The 23,636-nt window shown below is 35.9% G+C and overlaps 1 protein-coding gene across 4 annotated transcripts in view; it reads right to left on the bottom strand.

Moving 5' to 3' along the window:
* LOC111147209 (histone deacetylase 9) overlaps nucleotides 1–23,636 on the bottom strand; it is a 926,500-nt gene that overhangs the window by 216,021 nt on the left and 686,843 nt on the right. For all 4 annotated transcript variants that reach the window (XM_022503097.1, XM_022503098.1, XM_022503099.1 and 1 more), the window contains exon 18: nucleotides 12,769–12,876. In XM_022503097.1, the coding sequence (XP_022358805.1) occupies nucleotides 12,769–12,876 (108 nt within the window). The remainder of the gene's footprint in view (nucleotides 1–12,768; nucleotides 12,877–23,636) is intronic.

Genomic DNA, 23,636 nt, shown 5'->3' with positions numbered 1-23,636 from the left:
GCTAATTGTACTTCAATAAAATGGGGGGAAATGGGTAATTATTTGAGTAAATGGCCATATTAATTAGTTTGTAGCAAAAATTTCACTATGTATATCAAGTCTTTATGTTCACCTTAAATGTACACAGTTTTTATTAAAAACAAGAAGAAAGAAATTTATAGCACTAACTGTCCATATTGAGGGGGAAAAAAAGAAAGTCTTGTGAAAATAAGTAAAAGGAATCTCACTTAAAATGGATTTGGGAAGCCCTGAAGGGGTGGAGGGTGGTCTCATACACTACCACTAGTCCCAGGAAGCATACCTCACATTCCAAAATTGGAAGCAGCTTATTTTACATATCCCAGGAAGAGGAAGGAAGAATTTCTCCTGGCTCTGTAACAGCCCAGCCAATGAGAACACAGCAAAAAGTCCCTCCCACCTTCCTTCTTTCCCCTATAAAAGCAAACCCCTCTCCTCTCTTTTCTAGATTTGCTCCTGGTCTGCCACAGTTTCACTGTCCCAAATTGCAATTCCTCTGCTAATCCTTAATAAATGAATTATGCTGGTAAAATAACTGGCTCTTTTGTATTTTTAAGGTCAACAGTCTCAAGTCTACGACCTCAGCTTCTTCCCCCTTAAAAAACTAAAACAAACAAACAAACAAAAACTAAAACAAACAAAAATGAAGAGCAAATAAAACCCAATGTAAGTAGAAAAAAAGAAAATAGTAACAATGAAATCAATGAAAGGGAAAACAAAACAAAACAAAAAAGAATATTAATTAAAACAAAGGCTGGTTCTTTGAGAAGATCAATAAAATTGATATATTTCCAGCGAGGCTGATCAGGAAAAAAGGAAATGCAAATTATCACTCTCAGGAATAAGAGGCGACAAAATTATAGATTCTATAGATAAAATAGTAATTACTTTGGAGAATAATTTGTCATTCTCTCATAAAGCTACACAAACATTTAATCTATAATCCAATTATTTCTCTCCTAGGCATTTACCCATGAGAAATAAAAAGATATATCCAAAAACAGACTTGGAAAAGTATCTTTACAACAACTTTATTCATAGTAGTCCAGAACAGAAATGAATTAACAAATTGCATTATATTCATAAAATGGAATATTACTCAGCAATAAAGGTTAACAAGCTAAATGATATATGGAATAACACAGATGTATCTCAAAAACATTATATATGTGATAAGAAATAACATAGGAGACATTGGGAGAGGGAGAGGAGAAGGGAGCTGGGGGAATTTGGGGGGGAAGATGAACCATGAGAGACTATGGACTCTGAAAAACAATCTGAGGGTTTTGGAGATGCAAGGCGGGGGGAGGTTGGGTGAGCCTGGTGGTGGGTATTATGGAGGGCACATATTGCATGGAGCACTGTGTGTGGTGCATAAACAATGAATTCTGGAACACTGAAAAGAAATTTAAAAAATAAAAATTAAAAGAATTACAAATAAAAAAAAACTTATGTGAAATAAACCACACAGAAAAGTCTACATACAGTATACTGCCTTATATCTAAAGCTCTACAACAGGAAAAATTAGGTAGCTATGAGACTAACCACTATCAGTGTTTGCCTATACTGGAGACCAACTACCAAGGCATATGAAACTTTGATTCATTTTACAATTTGTGGTGGAAACAAGGTATATATATATCATACCCTTGAAAATCTGTACATTCTATTCAATGTACATTATATCTTGATTAAAGAATAAATCATATTATCTATTTTTTTAAATGTCAATGATTACTAGACAGTTCATAATCATATACAGTGAGAATATTAAAGAAGGTGAATTTTTAGTTGCTGTTTGTGGTAAGCAGAAGTCCCCCAAACGATGTTCATGTCCTAATCCCCAGAATCTTTGAATGCTACCTTAAATGACAAAAACACTGCAGATAAGATTATCATCAAAGACCTTGACATGGAAAAGGCACCCAGCATTATACAGGTGGTCCCATGCAAATCATATGCATTCTTAAAAGGTGGGAACCTTTCCCACCTGTGGTCAGAGAGAGATGCAATGATAGAAAGAGAAGAGTTCTATGTAGGCACTATGTGCAAAGAACAGAGAGAGGCCTCTAGGGGCTAAAGACAGCGCCCAGCTGACAGCTAGCCAGAAAATAGAGACCTTACTGCTCCAACCACATGGAAATGAATTCTGCCAATATCTATTTAAGTAAAGTAACTGTACATGTCTCACTGGGCTAAAATCAAGGTGTCAACAGGGCTGTAGTGTGACCTGTATACTTTTTCTGACCTTTAGAGCTGAAAATAATAAATGTGTCTTGATTTAAGCCACTAAATCTGTGATAATTTGTTATAGTAATAATAGGAACTGGGGCGCCAGGTGGCTTAGTCGGTTAAGTGGCTGCCTTTGGCTCAGGTCATTATCCCAGGGTGCTGGGATCAAACCCCGTGTTGGGCTCCCTGTCCGTTGGAGAGTCTGCTTCTCCCTCTCCCTGCTGCTCTGCCTACTTGTGCTCTCTCTCCCTGTCAAATAAATAAATAAAATCTCAAAACAAAACAGTAATAGGAGTTAACACTCTGGTATATTAAATGGGCTAAATTATACAAAGGTAACAGCATTATTTTTGTCCCAGTACTAACCTTTCTTCAGTCTTTGTCTGATATAGTTCACAGCTTTTCAGCTATAGAAACAGTTTCATCTTTTTAGATATTAAAAAGTCCAGCTTAGTCTAATTAAACTCTCTAATGTCACATCTAATATAAAGCTATCCTCCACTGACCTGCTGACCCACAGAATCCGGGACCAGTAGTAGATTCAGTGTGTACTGAAGGAGGAGGCTATATAATTTGTAGTTTACCTATTTTCCTTTCATGCCTAGCTTATGGATCCTCCAGCTCTAGAGAGTGGGAGAATAAAAAGGATAAAGGCTGTGAATCAGCAGAGCAATTTGGAGATCTCTTTTGGTTCTTCAAAAGCCCTCTGTCATGGCAAGAATCCAAATGCTTGTCCTTCTTTCATTGGGAGCATTCACAGGTTCCTTAGAGTTACTGTCAGTGACCTCCACTCTGCAGGGTTCACTAATGGAGGCAATGTACTCGTTGGCTGACCTTCTAAGCCTCATCAGCTCCTCCTCACATTTCCAGTCTTATTCTACTGGGCAAGGTAGTGAAGGAGGTGGGAGATTGGCCCTGGAAGGTAGACCTCTTTGGTATGATCCTTGCAAAATGATTCAAATTTGGCTTTCATCCAAAGTGTCCACTGCCCCACAAGCAGAAAAAAACCCCCTTGCCCCACCAACAGTGCCAAGTATCACAGCTGACCCCTTTTTCTTCCATCTGCCCGCATGGCAGTTTCAATCAGCTCTCCACTTTGCATTCTCCAGGAGACAAAACTTAGGCTTCTTCTATCCTTATCCAGCTTCCAAACTCTTAATACCTAATACCTAATATCTCTAGTGAATTTCTTCACTCCCCACTCTGGTGATAGTGTAGAGTGATCCTACAAATTTCTGTAATTCAACATGCATCAAGCTAAGGACTCAAAAGCCATTTCTTCCATTTGTAGACATAAGTGATTTCCTTTGACTCCTTCCCCATCTCTTACAGATTCAGCTTAAGCTGAGGGAAGCCCAGGAACAGAGCAGAGGAGTCAAAATACTTACAGGCCTTTTATTTATTTTTTTAAGGTTATATTTACTTAATTACTTATTTATTTAGAGCATGAGCAGGGGAAAGGGGCAAAGGCAGAGGAATAGAGAATCTCAAGCAGATTCTGTGCTGAGTGCAGAAGCCCCACTTGGGGTTCAATCTCATAACCCTGAGATTATGACCTGAGCCAAAATCAAGAGTCAGACACTTAACCAACTGGCCACCAGGTGCTTCACTTACAGTCCTTTCAAAGAATTTTCCATTAACCACATCTCTGTTTTCTAGTTTTTTTGTTATATAAACTAATTGTAGGCCTATTTGACTATTTTTAATAAATTCATTTAAGTCTTTCTAGCATATGTAATTAATAACCATTGTCCTCAGCTTGGGACCTTGGACAAAATTGGAGTCAACACAATTATTGCATTCCATACTTTATTTGTTGTATGATTTCAGGATGGACAGTATGTATTTTAAGAAAGGCCAAACTGGGGGCACCTGGGTGGCTCAGTGGGTTAAAGCCTCTACTTTCAGCTCAGGTCACGATCCTGGGATCCTGGGATCGAGCCCCGCATCGGGCTCTCTGCTCAGCAGGGGGCCTGCTTCCTCCTCTCTCTTTGCCTGTCTCTCTGCCTATCTCTGTCTGTGAAATAAATAAATAAAATCTTTTTAAAAAAAAAAAAAAAGGCCAAACTGGGGGCACCTGGGTGGCTCAGTGGGTTAAGCCTCTGCCTTCGGCTCAGGTCATGATCTCAGGGTCCTGGGATGGAGCCCCCCATCAGGCTCTCTGCTTAGCAGGAAGCCTGCTTCCCCCTCTCTCTCTCCCTTCCTCTCTCCCTCCCTCTCCCCCTCTCTCTCCACCTGCCTCTCTGCCTACTTTTGATCTCTCTCTCTCTCTGTGTCAAATAAATAAATAAAATCTTAAAAAAAAAAAAAAAGGCCAAACTGGTAGCAAATTGAAGTGGCAATGCAGCTTTCCTTATCTATGATCAGTATTTAATGTAGTCACTGTCCTTATCCTGAAGCCCGTCAGAAACATACTTCTAGTTTTTAATGCTACTATATATATAGATATATATGTATGCTATATAATATATATGTGGGTACATACTATTATTTTGCCTATGACTATCTCTCTAACATCATCTCCTGCAAGGACCTCTGCATATAACTCAGATCCAGAAACATGGGTTTTCTCACAGTTCCATAAATAAGTTAAAACTTATTTACTCTACCTGACAAGAGAGATTCTATACTTGTTTTCTTTGTATAGAATATTCTTTTCCCCCATCTCTCCATGATTCTTCCCTATTTCATTCAGCTTAGATCTCACTGTCTTGGTATTTTCAGTATTTATAGTAGTTCTTAACACATAATAGGTGCTTAGAACATATTTATTTGATAAATTAATGATTAGTAATTAAAATCAGCAACTTTCAGTTTGATGAAGCTGACTTATCACAAAGTATCATCATGGAGTTGCATTAAATTTCAGTTTTGCTAATATATATTTTTAACAATTTGAGTCAGCAAAATCTACTACTAGATCCATGGTAAGCAAAATACAGAATATCAAAGCCAAAAAGAAGACATTATAAACAACCAGAGAGAAAAAGACACAATATCTATAAGGATATTGATACTTTCCATATCAAAACTGGAAACAGGAAAAGCATGGAGGATCTTCAAAGTACTGAGAGAAATGGTTAAGCCTGAACTACCTTTCAAGAACGAGAGCAGACAGATATTACAGATAAACAGAAAGTGAGAAATCATCACTAAAGAAAATTCTTAAAAAAATGTATTAGAATAAAGAAAACAACTCCAGAATGGAGGTTTCAGATACAAAGAAAAAGGGCGAAAAGGAAAATGGCAACTATGTGGGCAAGTATAAAGAAACCCTAATGGTTTCAAAGAGTATAATGTCTCATTAGTGATATTATTTTTTTTTAAAAGCTAAAATACTGAACTATAATAGCATATATAGATAGGACAGGATAATTGCCTTTAAAGCATTCTAAAGTACTTGTACTGTTACTAAGGAGCATAGAGAGAATAATTAAGTTCAGGCTTTATTAAACAGGTTAAAATTTAAAAGACAATAATGTGCGTATTAAAAAAAAACTAGAGGTTATACAGAATTAGAAAAAAAATTTAATTGAAAACAAAGCAAGGGGTGAAAGGCCAGGGGATACACAACACACAAATAATAGGGCAAAGAGAAAAAATGAAATACAACGAAAAAATGCATCTGCTTATACTACTACTGATGTTAAGTAAAGACTAATTGAGTTTCTCAGTTAAAATACACAATCAGATTACGAAACAAAATCCAGCGATGAGCTATTTACAGGAAACAAACCAAGTACATATAAAAAAGAGAAAGTTTATAAGTAATGGGATAAATGATGAACAAAGCAAATGCTAGGGGGAAAAAGGAAGTAATGTTATATTAATATTGTACAAATATAACTGAGAACAAAAAACCTTACTTGAGATAATTGTTAAATTATTAATAAAAGATTTAAGAAGGATATAACAGTATTAATTTGTCAGAATCTACACCCAAACAACTAAAGGTAACACTTCATACCCACAAGATTGGCAAACATTTAAAAATCTAAAAATGTCAAACACAGACAAGAGTGAGAGCAGTGGTAGGGTCTGAAATTGGCACAATGACTTTGGTATTTGTTTTCTATGTGTTATCTTTTTTTTGTTTTTTGTTTCCTCCATTACTGCTTCTTTTAAGTTAAGTACTCTATAGTGTACAGTTTTGTTATTCTTACACATTTTCTTTTATAATCTTTAATATATTTTTTGAGTTGTTTTCTCACTGGTTGCCCAGTGGCCTATAATTAACATTTAACAATCTAGTTTGGACATGAGCCAAATTTCACTAGTATCAAAAAACATTGTTTTGGGGAGCCTGGGTAGTTCAGCTGGTTAAGCATCCAACTCTTGATTTTGGCTCAGGTCATGATCTCAGAGTCCTGAGATCAAGCCCCACATCGGGCTCTGCACTCATCAGGGAGTCTGCTTCTCTTCCTCTCGCCCTGCCCCAGCTCTCACTCTCTCTCTCTCTCAAATAAATAAAATTTTTTAAAGGAAGTTTGTATTGTTGTTACATAACTCCATTTCTCATGCTCTCCTTTGGGCTCGTATTCTCATACAAATTACATCTTTATACACTGTGTGCCCATCAACACAGATTCATGGTTATTGTTTCATGCAGTTGTCTTTTAAATCTGAGAGGAGAAAGAGAGTTAAAAACAAAAAATACAAATACACTATCATGTATACTTATTTACACATTTACTTTTACTGGTGTTTGTTATTCAACCATACGAATTCATATCTTTCTTTGCATGTCTCACAATTGTATGTTAAAAACTAGGCATTTTTCAACAATGTAATATGGCAATTCTGGAAATCAGATTTTCATCCTTCCTGAGGGCTTGTCACTGTGTTTTTTTGCGGGGGGGGGGGATTTTCTTTTCTTTTTTAAAAGATTTTATTTATTTATTAGAGAGAGAGAGAGAGGACAAGCAGGGGGCAGGGGAGCAGCAGAAAGAAGAAGCAGGCTCCCACTGAGCACGGAGCCCAACATGGGGCTCAATCCCAGGACCCTGGGATCATGACCTGAGCTGAAGGCAGACACTTAACCGACTGAGCCACCCAGGTGCCCCAGACTTATTTTCTTTATTGAATTAGAATTATACTGTGTATAAAATAACAACATGTACACAGATTATATGTCACTGTTTATTGCCTTTCCTGAACTAATTCTATAAAGTCTGTATTCTCTCTTGAGTGTGGCATAGAAGCCTCTGCTTGGCTGATTTAGTGGTCTGTAAATGACTGGACAGAAATTTCCTGAAATGCTTGGCACCAATAGTGCCAAGACTTTTTCAAGGGTGTATGTGTGTGCATGTGCGTGTGTGTGTGTAACACATTTTCAATATTCAGCCAGGCAGTTGGCAATTCCACCCTGGCCTTCACTTCCTCTTTGAATAGAGTCTGAAAATCAGACTGAGGTGAGAGAGAGCTGGTCTCAGGTCTTTCCTGAATGTAAACACAGCCCTATCACTCATGTGGCCTTCTGGATTCCTAGGTATCTGATGGGGCTCTTCGTAGCCTTTAGCACATCTCATTTCCCAGTTTTTCCTTAGAAGCTTTTGGTTCTCCACTGTTATCTGCCACTTCAGGTAGCCATGAAGTTAACCAACTGCCTTTAATTTTTCAAGACTTGCTTCTGGGGAAAAGCCTTTTCATGTCAGGTGAACTCCAAGTCATGTCAAATAAAGACAGCCTTCCAAGCAGGGTCTGGTACAGAAGCACCAGACAGGCCAATAATGAAAATTCTCAGAGAATGAGGCTTTGAAGAAGCTCCAGGCCCATTCTGGCCCTTCTGGAGACTGCCAAGTTACTGGTTTTCACTGAAAAACGCAGGCTGTTATTTGTTAAGGGTACTGTGGAGCTGGAAAGGGTAAGATGAGAATAGGGTGAATTAAACCACCACAAAGCTCACTGTTCTTACCAAGATTCAGCTGGTTTTGTTTTGAACACATGCTTCCTGAGTTGCTGGACACTTTTGGTTGATTTCCAGAGTTCTTAAAAAATTTATCTTGACAAATTCTGCCAGTTTTGTCAACGATTTTATGGAGAAAAGATTTTCAGAGGATTAAACTGCCATTTTTTGCTGATGTCATTGTGGCAAATAACTCTGGAATTTGACTTTACATTACTTACTGAAATTTAATGTGTTTCTAGTGTAGGAGCTTGCCATTTTACTCTTAGTAATGCCACTGTGAAAGAGCAGGCCTGTTAAAGACTATCCATAGCATATTATTCAAAAGAACAAAAACCCAGAAATTAAAACGTCCAACAAAATAAATAAATTATGATGTACAAGGGAATACTTCTCCACAATGAAAATGAATGACTCACAACAATATAAATTCATACGGATAAATCCTCATAACATGATTTTAAGTGGAGGGAAAGATATCTGAGGAATAATATATTTTATAATAAGATTCCATTTTTACAAAGGTCACAACATATGGTAAAAACTATCAAGGAAAGGAAAAGAAATAATTTTTAAAATACAAGAGATTAATGATTATTTTGGAGTCAGATAGAAAGAGGTAAGTATTAAGAGAACTTTAATAGGGTTAGCAAAGTATTATTTCTTAAGTTGGATGAAAGGCTCATAGGTGTATAGTTTATCATTATAGTCTGTAAGTTATAAGTGTAACTTGTCTTTTTGTATATATTAAATATTTTATAGTAATAAAAAGAGAATCTAGACCATTTGAAAGAGATGGCTTTAACCTTTTATTTTCCCCCTTATATATTTATGCTATTTCTATAGGAAATTCCTTATAGAGCAGCTGAAAAAGAACAGAGGGTTATGAGATTTACAGGCTTTGGCATTTATTAAACCGTGTACAGGATCTTAAAAAGTTACTTGATGTCTCTGAGCTGGTATTCTTTGGTGGTACTTTCTTTGAAGGCCATTGTGAGAATTAAGACAAATTACAGGTAAACTGCCCAGCCAGGAGTAGGTACTCAATGAATAACAGGACTTATTAGCAACAAGACATTACAATATCCATCTAAACATTAAAGAAATCCATTCATCATTCAGATAATCAGATGGGGTTTTTTTGCGCAAAAATTTCCACAAAAAACTAAAGCAATTTTTATTTTTATGATGATATTATAGCATTGCTAAAACAGCATCAAAATGAACCCTCATCGTAAAACTTGGGAACTGTTGAATTATCTTTTTCAGCATTACTGAGGTATAAATGACAACACTTGTATATACTTAAGGTATAAAACAGGACATTTTACACCATTTTTTTAAACCAAGTATTGAACTATTTGTAACTTGAAAAAATACTCATCTCTTAGAGCTATATCTGTTTCTAGACATAATTTCTTAAATGTCGCATAGAAAATAAAACCATTTTGAGGTAAGTATTCTTCCAATTACAGTTTCCAATACACCTAACATTTCAGCATTTTCAGAATATTTGTGTTCCTTAGTACTAGAACCTGAGAAATGGCCAATTTTAGCATCTACTGATTCCAGAAATTTCCACTTGTGTGAGTGTGTTATACATGAAGATATACATGTATATATTGTTAAAAGCCTAGAAAACTTGAAAGTCCCTGTAATTTCCACTGAACTCCACTGGGCATGTCATTTCTTTGTAAATACACCAATTTACTGCCATAGTTTGCTGCACATGGTCTATTTAAGAATTAAAATGAAACCCACTTCCTCTGCCTGGTATTCTAATTCCTTCAGGCCATCAGTACCTTCAGGCGAAAAACAGACAGAACCTGTCAACAGTTAGGGGTGCTGTGATCAAGTTCAGTATGAAGCAAAAATTCCAGGTAATCAAATTTGTCCTCAGCATTTCCCTTTCTCCTACACACTTATCTCCTAGGTCCCCACTCTCTATGAGTTCAGTGACTTAAACCTCCAGCTATGTCTCACTTCGCAGGTCAGCTTCCATTCAGGACCACCCTATTTGAAATAAAGCTCTTAATTATTCTCTGTTTTCCAGGCAAAATTACTGCAGTGCCACAAAATACAGAATTATAATATGCCAATGTTGTCTCATAAAGTTACATTAATTTACTAGGACAATGGGGGTATAACATGTAGGAAATAAATGCAGATGCTGAAAACCAAAAATGAAACACTGAAGTTGTTTTCCTTTTACATCTCTTATCAGAGGCTAACTTACTAGTGTTCTCAAATAAGCTTCCCTGTTTTCGTCATAGAATGAAGTGATGACTTCATTTAGGCCATTAGTGTTAATGGTCCTGGTGAGCAAGTGTACCAGCCCTGTCATACTGGAATCTGGGACAGGTAGACACTGAGTGACATTTCTTGTTAGCTAGAAGTCCTTAAACATGGTTCTCTGTATTATTCACTGTGGCTGCAAATCATTTGTCACTGCTACCTTTCCCATATGGCATTCCCATAGGCCTCCCAAACTATTTGCAACCAAGTGGCTCAGAAAGATAAACCAGTTGCTGTTATCTCAAATATTCACCAAAATAAGTTGAAATTAACTTTAAAATATCTACTATTTGGTATGCCATAGTATGTATATTGAGAATCAGATCTAATTTTCATTTGCAAATAGCTCAGAATATCAGCACCATGTACAACCTTCAACATTATAAATTACCCCCTAGTGATTTTGCAGAATAAGAAACTGAAGCCCAGAGAAGTTAAGTGATTTGCCATCAATGACATACTTAAGTAGCAGAGTTTGAACCAAGATTTCTTGATTTTTAGGCTGGCTTTTTCTCTATTCTTCTCTTTTTAACCATACCGCCGATTTGTCAACCAAGGGGGAAAAGACTTTGCATGAATTCTTGTTCTTAACATAAATAACCAATGTTAATACAGCTGGTGGTCACCATGTCCATGCTGTATGTTGTTGACAATTTGTTTGGCTATTTTAAATAACTACCTCCTAAAAAAAAGAATTAGGCTTCTGTTCAAAACTCTTCATATATACATTTGGCAATTCTGCATTCTGTGAAGCTAGTAACAAAGATGATTTTGAGTGTAATATGTGGGTATTCTACTTGAGAATGTTTCTGAATTATTGACTAAACTCCCACAAAATCACAACAGTTAGAAACTGTGCATGCTAACATAATCGTTTTGTTATTAAGTAGCTCTGTGCCAGCCTTACCTTTTAAAAATTATAATACTGTGGCTTAGCTGTTGCATTTTTTTAAAATTCTTTTGAAAACAAGACCTTCAAACATCATTTTTTTTTAAATGCCAATTTATTGTGTTACGAGTGATGTTTTCAAACAGAGGAATTATTGCCAAAATGCTACCAGGAGACAGCCAAAACCTCTCCATAAGGCTGATTCCTTTCCTCTTTCCAGTAGTTCATTACCAAAGGTAAAGACTGAGTAGAATGCACCATATTAATGACCCCATAAATCCCCTGAAATGAACAGTTAATGTCCTGATGTTGAACAAGTCAACTACACATAAGGCATGCATATATATTTTTAAAATACAGCTCACCTTTTCAAAATTATATTTCTATTGGTTCTGACTTCTTAAAGAGTTAAACTAAAGGCTTCTGGGAAGAGAGTAAATTGTAAAGTGTACCTTCTTTCCCTGCGATTTTTTTTTTTTTTTTAACCACAAGTAGAACAGTCAGGTGTAACTGAATCAAAATTCAAAATCAAAATCCTAATTAGATTTTACTTTAGATTAACAAAACTTGTGGTGCCTATGCTGTTCACATTAATTTCCCATCCCTAAAATTGCTAGAAATACCAAATCAAACACAACCCAGATTTCCTTATGAAGTGTGTGAACTAGTGCATTAAAAAGTCATGTTAGCACCAACAAAGTTTATAGGGGCAACTGCATTCAAGACGCACATGGCATACCTTTAAATAGCACTGTTAAAATACCAAATAAAATGTCAACGTCTGTCAGGTCTCTGGCTTTTATAAATTGTTTAGACTGGGAAACGTTGGGGTTTAGACATTGTTCTTTTCATATGATGTAGAAAAGAAGAGACCATAAAAAGAAAAGAACAATAAAGCGTAGATCATTTTTGAAGTTCTTTCATGGAAAAACATACCCTGGATCATTACCCTTCTAATCAACAATTTCCTTCTTCCTCCCAATCCTTCCCGTCTGGTATTTACCTTTCTCCCCCACCCCTCCCCTCCCCTCTCTCTGGGTGGTATTCTGAGCTTATACATAGTATTCAGTAATCATATTTTTTTAAATTGCTTCAAAAGAGAATCCCAGGAGGACATGACAGACATGTATATACTGGGTATTTTTAACCTGGACCATAGTTTTAACTCACCATTTCTGTACCCTTAAAAACACACCAGAGTGCCCTGACCACAGTTTCCCCACGAAGAGGAAGGCCTTGTGAGCAAAATCAGCTACTACCTACCTACAGATGAGTTATTATCACACCTTAGTGGCCATCTTCCTGCCCTCTTCCCTCCGCCCCTTTCCTTTTATTAGCACACCACACTAACCACAATTCCCAAACAACAACATCACTGTTTCAGCTTCTTCTCTGGATTTCCCACACTTAATGCAACCCAGACCTCACCTTCAGCTCTCCTGAGGCCACTTTGGAAGCCAGCTCGATGACACAGCCAACAGCCATGCGTGCAGCACCGGACGAGTGCAGCTCATTCCAAATGGTGTCACTGTCCACCTGAGCAAACAGTCAGCACAGCCCCAAGAAAGAGAGAGGGAAAACAAGAAGGAGAACGAATAGATGAAACAGGAAAGGGGTGGGGGGGGGGAAGGGAAGAGAGAAAGAAAGCAAATTTGTGAGGAAGGGCTGGCAGGGTAACAGCCTAGGTACAATAACATTAGTCTTCCATCCCGGCCAGCTGAAAAGACCTTCTGGACACGGCTTTGCTTATACTTTTTCTCTATACTGACTTCTCCAATGGAAATACATTCCTGCCATGCCTCACTGCCATTCCCTGTTTAGATTTCTCATTACAAACAGCATTACATAGGCTGGATCTGGTGTAGTTACAGGCCTGCTAGAAACCAGGCCCCAGTAGTAGATAGAGCAAAAGCTAAGAGCACTTAGCTATACATAAAAATTGGATTTGCAAGTGCTAGAGGGGAAAAATTCAAATATCCTTCTGGCTGCAGGTTTACAGGGAGCCAAAGACAATTATTGGGCAAGTAGAAGTAGCAGTCAGGGAGTAGAAAGTAGCAACCACAGTTCAGGTTCTCCAACTGAATGGAAGGAGTGTGTGGTCCTCACACTTAAAACATTCACCAAATTCAGCTGCAAGGATCAATGTGATTTTCAAAGTAGAAGCTTAAAATTTCTAACATTTAGTACAGTTTAGCAGCTGGTCTTAATGTAGATTGGTATTATTAAAATTGGGTAGGCCATTAAAATACATGGTTGCTTATATAAGAGAACATTCTTACTAAAACAGAGCAGAAACCAATATTTTTGATTTACCTTTATAAAATGTTATTTACTCTTTTTCATGCATGCAGTAAGATAACATATAACAAGGACAGGAAAAGTATAATAATAGTGGTCTATGATGATCATATGTTACATATTTTTATGTATAAAATATTTCTTAATATATAAAAACAGAATCAAATGTTTGAAGTCTCTAAACTTATGACACAAATTACATGAAGCCCTAGGAAATGTAATAAAAAATTTGTGACTATGCAAATAGCAAGACTTACTCAAATGGGTAAAAGAAGGGAAATCCCACACAAAATAAAATTTAAAAAACAATTAAGCTTAAGAAGCCTAATGACATGGAACAAATACAATAAATAACAATTATACATATTCACAATGCGCTAAGCAATTTCCTAAGCATTTTAACGTGACTTTTCTCATGAGATCTTACCAACTAAAATTCTGCCAAGAGCAATGAAGAAATAATAAATGAGAAAAGAAAGTAAATACATACATAAATAAAAAATTAAGATCTCTTCAACAACAATAAAGTGGTGAAGAGAGAAGTTTCTGAATCAAATTGTCAGGGTGAAGTTACAGCTTCACTGCTAAAACCTGAATCATGGTGGGCAATTAATTAATGAAATCTCTCTCTGCCTTGGTTCCCTTTCTAATGACACAGCAACTTTTTAAAGTTCCATCTGCATATGATTTTGGTGAGGATTAAATGAAAAAGTGATAAGCAAATCTTAGCTACTATGATTTAGGTTACTATTATATCCATTTTATAATGCCTTATACAAAGTAGAGGCCTTTTAAGTGTTTACTGAATGACACACTATGGCTTAGAGAGGCTACTCAGCTGGCCTAAGGACCTTCATACAGAACCCTGACACTAACATCACATGTCTTTCTACCACGATCCTGAAATAACCCTCAGCATCTAAGAATATTAAGCCCCTGTCATAGTCAACATCATCAGGTCAACACTACCCGCCAAAAAATAAAGGAATCATCAAATGGAAAATGGAATCTAATCATCTGCCCTCCAAATTAAGTTTTACTTTTACTGAACAATGTAAGCACTTATTTGAGCTTAATATAGACATATCCTTGAGGAATATGGTTGCTCAGGTTGAAAAATGAACACCAACATTTACATTGTGTTGCAGTTTTTAGCCAATTTTCAACTATTACAGAGTTATAGGTGCCACAGAAAGACTTCATTGATCAGATCTAAAATTATTGGGAAGGTAAGGAAACATAAATCAATAAATCCCAAAGACTTAATGGGTGAGTCAAAACCATACATAATTCCAAACCCCTTTTTACTTGACTTTGGAGTACACTCAAAGTTTTTTTTTTAAAAAGAAAAGAAAGAAAAATCGATCAATCAATAGAAAATTTCCTTCCAAAAAGCTATAAACCTACACTTGATTAGAAAAATATTCCAACACATAGGAACAATGTCTCTTTAATCGTAATACTAAGGGGCATTAGATAGCCACAAATAACTCCAAAATTCACCTTTTTATCTATATCTTTCTATCTTCCTGGAAGTATTCGTATAGACGTAATATTCTGTGTCTATGTCATCAATTTTGGTGTATAAACCTCTACTAATCAAGATACTTATTTTAATTCAGATAACATTTGTTAGGTACCTACTACGTAAGAGATGCTAAGAGTTATAGTATATGGGAGTTATTTTTATCATAAAGATATGATTATTGATAGTATATGGAGGTTATTTTTATCATAAAGATGATTATTGATACATGGTAGGCACATAGATGCTCAATGGAATGGATACTTGAGATTCTGACTATACCCAAAATTCAGGCTTATCCCTAAACAGGTGCTCTTTAGGAATCTATGAAATTTATCATCCATTTATTTACTTATACTTAAACATAAAAACATTTATTTAAATACTTCAACCCGTTTTATGTATAGTTTATAACTAAATGGTAATAATAGTCAAGATTTTGCATATAATCTATTCATAAACAGATAACTTATTTAATTCTGAATTTATTAACAGATGTTGTCTTAGCTCAGCTACCATAACAAAATACTATAGACTGAGCGAGCAGCTTAAACAACAGGATTTTATTTCTCCCAGTTCAAGAGGCTAGAAATCCAAGAAGGTGTCAGCCAGTTTGGTTTCTGGTTGAAATTCTGGTTCAGTTCTCATCCTGGCTTGCAGGTGTCTGCCTTCTCACTATGTCCTCACATGGCCTTTCCTCAGTGAGTGCATGTGGAGAGAGATCCCTCTCTTTTCCTCTTCTTATAAGGCCACGATTCCTATTCAATTCAATTAGGATCCCACCTGTATGACCTCATTTAATCTTAATTACCTTCTAAAAGCCTTATTAAATTAAATCACATCAGAGATTAGGGCTTCAATATATGAATTTGTGGGGAAACAATTCAGTTCACAGCAAGGTTATATCCCAAAAATACGTTTATAAGTCAATTTATAAACATATTTTCCCAAGATATTATATTCAAAGTGGTGTTCCAGGGCCACTGGCTACCAAAATTAGTTACTAAAAGCTTCTCACGTGTATTTACCATGTTATAGTTTAATAAGAGCTCCAAGGGTAAGAAAATATGCATGGCTCATGAACTCTCATGACTATAATCTCTGTCACTAGAGGAGATTCCCAAATCCACTTCCTACTATTCTCAAAGGCAAAAAGTATTTCTTCTCCTGTTATGTCCCTCTCATTTGTTGGAGATATTGCCAAAACTTTTTCCTGCATTAGTGATAGTGTCAAGAAGGTCACTGTCATACGAAAAGCTCTGATTTTAACAGGTGTAAGACCTTCTGACAAACTCTAGTTAAGAAAGGATGGTTGATTCCGCTAATTGTTGGTGGTTCTGGCATGGAACAGGATACTGAGTGGCTGGAAAAGAAGAAAAAAGAGCAAGAAGAATTAGATTTAGGTGGGATATATGAAAACAGGATTAAGAAGCTAAGATGACAATACAATGATGGTAAAAGTAGAGACCAGAAGAACTTAGAACTGTAAAACAGGTGCTCTAGCATTTGAAAGCTGAAGGTAGAGAAATTAGGGAAGTGATGCAGAGTTGGCTCTGGATATGGAAAATAATTGTAAACAATGTAAACTGTTCTGGATAGGGGATAAGTCCTGGAAAGGGGAAAGAAACGGTAGGGGAAAGGGGAAAGAAATGGTAGTGGAGCAGAAAGCAATCCTGCTAACTACACTAGCTGGTTATTAATATCTTGCTAAAGTTGTTAAGACATGCAAAGCAAATTCATAAAATCAAAACTATTATAATTTGAAAAAAAAATCAACGTGCTTGTATCTTTTTTCTTTCTATACACCATATTTACTTCCCCTTAGCCTCTCCACCAATTTATTCTTCAGCATGATATGTATGTGTGTGAGCACAGGCACACATGTACACATATGTTAGGAGGCAACAGTATACAAACTAGGGGAGATTAGGATTGATACAAAAGAAATGTGAAGAAACTGACATTCAAAATGGGATTTTGCATCAGTACACATAAAAATCTGGATTTTGTGGTCACAGAGGATTTTTTCCAAATTCTTTTACATAACAAGAATTAAGCCGATGGTCTCAGGTTATAGTCTTACATTGTGACAGCATCAAGACAATCCTACCATTGCCTTTCTGATATTCAGCAAAGAGACTCTTTCTACCTATGACAACCAGGCCTAGAGTTTATTGATTTAGGCTTTAGATAGGATACAGTAAGAGGAAAAAAGAGCCAAAAGTAATCCCTTCAGGTCCAAAGAGATTGGAGAAAGGCAAATAATCCAAAAGTGCAGCAGAAGCACCCCACCAAGGAACCCCACCAGGGAACCCCACCAAGCTTCATCTTGCAGTGAAATCAGGAGAAAATCAGCTGCTTCAAATGCTAGGCAATTAGGAACAATAAGATGGACCAGAGAAATTGCCACAGAAGCCTGAAGATTCCAGAGGACAGCATAAGCATCCAAAAACCTCATCAGGTCTCCATCACTCCCTCAGATATCCAAAAGCCATCTTGAAAGAAGAAGCTCAGAGACTGAGCAATTACCTAAAAAAGACTGCATCCAATAATAGTAAGTTGATCTTGAAGAGATGGATATATTAGTAATTGTGGAAAAGATCAATGTAATTAGGAAAAATAGAGCATATTTATCACACATGAGTGAGCATGACTAATTCTAATGTTGTGTTCCATTTTTAAGGTCAGGAATTTACTCTGCTAGATGACAGAGAAAAGGTCTAACCAAGATGCTGCACAGAAGTCCCAAAGGATATGCTGCATAAATGGCTAGTGGTGTCTAACTATATTTTAGAATTAATGTGGCAATATGCAATTTACTGCCCCCTCAGATTTCATCTGGAATTTTTACCAAGCTTTTGCTTACAGAGTATTCTGAAAAACATTATGCTTTCAACTTTCAAATATTTCTGTATAAATGTACAAAACATGAAGGCAAGTTTAGTAGTCTGCTGAGGAACTATCCAAAGAGGCTTTGTTTTACTGCCAGAATTAAAATCTATCAATTTGAAAATAGCCCTCCAAAAGTTCAACTCACTTATAAACATGTAGAAGGGTCTAGACCTAACATGTATCGAAAACTCTGGTTCAGAAATGTTAGGTAAGGCTGTCCCACAGTAAGTCTTTCTATAGACGAAGCAAATGCGGTGAGAATAGGATGGAAATATACTCTAGAGTAGAAAAATGTACAAGCTTGGCTGATAAAAAAGACTAAGTCATTAGAAAAGGAAGCACAATTCTGAAAACACTACAGAACATGGAACTGAGATCCTCCTAGCCTATATTTCCAGAGCATCATGTCTATTTAGTAGGTAGCAAGGGTAAAGAGAAGAAAAAAGCTGTAAGTAACAACTGAAATAGGCAAACCATTTTATATGCTGTTAAAAAAATGAGATTAAAGCAAAATACTTTGGTATCAATTTGAAAAATTATGTTAAAAGATGGAGAATGTCACATTCTCTATTTCATTACTCAGAGAATTGAGGGAAGGAAAAAGGGAAGAAGAGGAAGGGAAGGAGGGGAAGAGAAGGAAAGGGAAGGGAAGGGAGGAAGGAGGAAAGGGGAAAAAAAGAACAAAAGACAGGAAAAAGAGTCCAGCAATTTATAAGTGCATAGCAATTACTCATATTGATCTCCTAAAATAGTTAAGAAGATGCTGTCTCTATAGAGGCATAGAGGTAGAAGAGAGAATAAGGGCCCCAAAAGGACCAGTTACATATCTACTTATAAAAACTTAGCACTAGGTAATACTATTCACATCTGAAGGAAGAACATCATGTTGCAATCTCTGTATCTATAAAAGAAAAAAAGGAAGATTGCTGAATCAAACCTGATCTATGAAACATGAATGGTGGAAACAATTCATTCACTTGGAGTCACAGCAGAAAGCAACTCAGGAAATAGAGGAAGTGAGAGAAACCTAAGAAGGATATTTCAGCTTTTTCATTTTTATTATATATTCCCTTATTCTATAAAGCTCTGGTCTATATTATTTATAAATAACAATGACCATAATAATAATTGTTATAATTACAGAGTACTTATTAAGATCCGGGCAGTATGCAAAGCTCACTGCCTAGATAAACTCATATAATTCTTACAACAAGCATTGGCATAGATGCTATTATTAAGCACTTCTGTATTGAAATTCAGAGAGGTTGTTTAGCTAACAATTAGTGTAGCTGGAATGATACCTTGGAGAAGAAGGGTATAAACTCAATCCATATATCCATATTGATTTTTTATGCTAGTAAAATAAAAATCTAAATAAACTAAATAAAAAATGAAAATATTCTAATTTTATTTATAGAATCAAAGGTCTTCCTAGTGAAATATATCAGCTAAGACCTAACATCAATATTTTATCTTTAAAGGTTTTGAAATTCTACCATATAAAATTGCTAAAATATTAAAAATATTCAAGTACCACAAGTTGTATCTGGAGTAGTTGGGCATTTTCTAAGTTGTTTGCCATCATACTAGAGCAGTAGTTACCACCTCCCCCGACTCTGGGGCCATTTGGGAATTTCTGGAGACATTTTTGGTTGTCAAGACTGAAGGAGCAGGTAAGATTCTAGCCTCTGTTGGGTAGAAGCCAGGAACGCTGCTAAACATCTTACAGTGCAACAGGACATTACACAAAAGAAGTATCTTGTCCAAAATGTCAAAGCCAAGATTGAGAAATCCTGCCCTAGAAACACCAAGACCCTATAAATAACAGTGCTACCTTCTTCATATTGGCTACTAGAAATCTCAAAGTAAAATTTGTTGTCCTTATCTAGTAAAAATAGTAGCCACTAGAAAACACAGTTTAAATGCTAATCTCAGTCCCAGATCACTATATTTTCACTTTTGTATGATGACACCTACTTTGAATACACACACATACACACACACCCACTTCATATTTGTTTTGAAAGCTGCTTTAAATCCTTTATGGAATATGGCAAGAAAAAAAGGAAAATATAGAGAAAGAAAGATTAAAAAGCAAAAAGAGCAGAGAGAGAGAAAGCCCAGAGAGGATGCAGAGAAGAGGAGAGAGAGGGAATAGGGAGGAAATAGCTTTATATTTTCATTGTTAACTTTTTAAAAAAGATTTTATTTATTTTATTTATTCCCCCCGCCCCGCCCTGCAGAGAGAGGGGGAATACAAACAGGGCAAGTGGGAAAGAGAGAAGTAGGATTCCTGCAGAGCAGGGATCCTGATGCGAGGCTCAATCAAAAACCTTGGGATCATGACCTGAGCTAAAAGCAGACGCTCAACAACTGAACCACCCAGGCACCCCTCATTGTTAACTTTTTAAAGTTGTGTTTTATTTCTTGCCGTTTTTTTGGGAATACAACCAAAAATGGTTTTTATCAATGTTGTTCTTTTTCTAAATTTATCCAAATAATTCTGTCTCCTGAACAGAACTGACACTACTGTCCTTTTCAGTTTCTTCAATTTCACAAACGGTAGTGACAGAACCAGGAAAAACCTTTCACAGGTCCCATTCTTTCGCTTCAATCTCAACTTATTTTTCCTCATACATCAATGAAATTTCTTTTAATGATTTCAAAAAAGAAGTAATTATATATCAGTGATGAAATAAAAGATCAAGGACATCATAAGATTATTGGCATCTATACCAAAGAGAGAGAGAAAAAAAAAGAAACAGACAAGTTCTACCTATTAAAAATTAAGTCTTTGAGAAAATGTTTGTTGATGAGAATGTTGGGTTTGTCCCCGCACATATGTAAGGATGGGAGTAAATGGATAGCCGGCTGCCTTTGAGTAGTCATGAGTTATTTTGTTTAGCGAAAATGTCTAAGTGCTATTTGTGAATATATCCACACTTCCAAATGTTCACTTCCTTTGAAAAGAGATTCTCAGTATCTGAAAGCTGAGTACAATATTTCAAAAACCACTGCTTTCATAGTTTCTTTTACTTCACTCTGAATTAAGAGCATGGATTAAAATAACCAAAATCCACAGTCAGGATTTGGCAAGAAATCAAGATGCTTCCTGAGTGCCACTCCCTCCCCTTATTCAGAAGGCTCTGTGCATGTGCATATCCTTCCGGTAACCACTTAATTACTTTCAGTTTTTTCCTTTTTTAAAAAATTGTTTACTCTGAGACTGACCACACAAAAATGGAGAGCAAAATAAAAGTGTGACACACAGTGCACAAAATAATCAGAGTTCCAAGTAAGCTAATTCTCCGAAAGCTCTGTCACTGAATAATATACAGAATTTGTGGTTTTAAATAACAACAGCAAGCTTCCCCCTAAATACTTGCTCAGATCTGCAGCAGCTATAATTTAAATATTAACTGAAGTGTGAAGAACTTCCTTGGTGTTAAGGGATATTGGTGACCCTTTATATAGACAAACAGAATCCATGAACAGGAAAAAGCACAAAAAAATAGCTTAGAGAGGCTTACATATAGAAGTGGTACAAATTTGGGCTCAAGTAGCAGCCACATGTTTAAAGGACTCCAGAGGTCAGACTGGGTAATGTAGATGTAACGTAATGTAAGGCAAATTTGAAAGGCAGGGCCCCTGATGTAATTTTTCAATCTTAAATATTGAGAATTCCCCTCTTAAAAGTTCCCCGGCCATGCTAAAAGAAACTTATCTATGTGCTAAATATGGCTTCTGGGGTATCAGTGCATAACTTTTGCTGTCTAGAGTGATTTACTTCTACACAAAGTTTGAAAATTCTGAAGTAGGAAATGGAGAGTTTAACTACTCTAACTCCTAAGGGTGTGTGTTTATAAAGGATTCTAGCTTTGCCTGAGGATAAGACTAGAGGAATGATGCTCAGGTTAACATTTCAACTAAATGCTACAAATACAGCACTACGCAAAGTTTCATTGCACATTAAAATTTGTTACTTGAGAAAATATACAATGGTGAAACATGCAATTCAGCAATGTTTTTAAATTACTTTGAAGCTTATTAATCGCAGTAATGCCAGAGGCATTTAAAAATGTAGCCTCATATTTCTGACACATCTACCCTAGTAAAAAATGCTAAATAAATAATTAATTAGTTAACTGTGGGGGAGGGGCTTGGAGCTAAGGTCACAAGTCAGGCAAGTAACCTGAACAGACTAATACAGGGGTAAATGGATTCTTGTAAAGAGGAAAGAGAAAATAAAGCAGAAGAAATATTAAAGAGATAATGACTGAGAACTTCTAAAAAATAGTGAAATCACAGATCCAAAAGATTCAGATTATAACTAGAATAAAAATGCCATTATTTCATTTATACAGACAAAACTATACGGAGCACATCACAGACTGATAAATTCTTAAAAAAAAAAAAAAATTGAAGGCAGTCAGAGGAAAAGACATATCACATAAAATCCTGAACTAGGACAGGAATTTTGGCACATTTCTTAGCAGAAACTATTTAACCCAGAAGACAATGGAGTGACATCTTCCAAGTTTTCAAAAGAAAAACAATGTCAATCAGAATTCTATGCTAACAAAAATATCTCAAAAAAAATCTTTAAAAGGTGAAATAAAGATTTTTCAGAAAAGTATCTGCTTAAGTATTATACTTCTATCAGACCTGACTTACAAAAAATGGTAAAGAAAATCACTGAGGAAATGAAGAGTGCTAAAAATGATAATAATGAAGGCATTCATGTAAAAGAGACCTTTTTCCTTATTTTTATTCTTTAAAACATTGACTAGAGCAAAAATAATAAAACTTTTGTTGAGTGGTTTATGGCATATGTAAAAATCAGATGTATCACAACAAACTATGTAGAATGGAAGGAGAGGACACAAACTGCTATAGGATTTTAATATATGAAGTAGAGTAATATTATCTGAAGGCTAACTTTGATATGTATTAATAGGTATAATGCTAGAGAAACTACTAAAAATATAGACTAAAAAACTAACAAGCCAGTAGTGGATATAAAAGATATATATTTTTTAAAATATTCAATCCAAAGAGAAGCAGAAAAAGAAAAGCGAAAATATATGTAACAAAAATAAAACAAAGAACAAGATGGTCTATTTAAATTCAACCATAGCAAAAACTACTGGTCTAGAATACTGCTACTCAGAGTGTTGCCCATGGAACCATGGTGGCCCCATTCTATAAGATAAACAAAAGCAAGCATTTAGCAACTTCTACAGCAATTGTTTAGAATTTTATACCTGTTCAATCCAATAAGAATGAGTTTTTATTCTGTATTTTTTTATATCTCATTTTTAGTAATTCTTTTTTATTGCACTTTATAAAAGCATTGCTTAATGATGGGAAATAAGTAAACAAAATCTTGTTCTTTGCCACTGAATAATTTGAGGAGCACTGATTTCATAGAGAAAGGACTCTCCTTCCAAACTGTACACAGACAGAACTCTATTTGAGTAAGAGAGGTAGAAAGAAAAGGTTAAGCCAGAGGTAAAATTAGAGATGTGTGTTAGGGAGGGTGTCTGGGTGGCTCACTTGGTTGAGCAACTAACACTTGCTA

Source organism: Enhydra lutris, unplaced genomic scaffold (assembly GCF_002288905.1).
Source record: "Enhydra lutris kenyoni isolate GAN:26980312 unplaced genomic scaffold, ASM228890v2 scaffoldscaffold16, whole genome shotgun sequence".
In the NCBI taxonomy this organism is placed as follows: domain Eukaryota; kingdom Metazoa; phylum Chordata; class Mammalia; order Carnivora; family Mustelidae; genus Enhydra; species Enhydra lutris.
The sequence above is the reverse complement of the archived record's forward strand: the minus strand, read 5'-3'. Positions and strand labels throughout refer to the sequence as shown.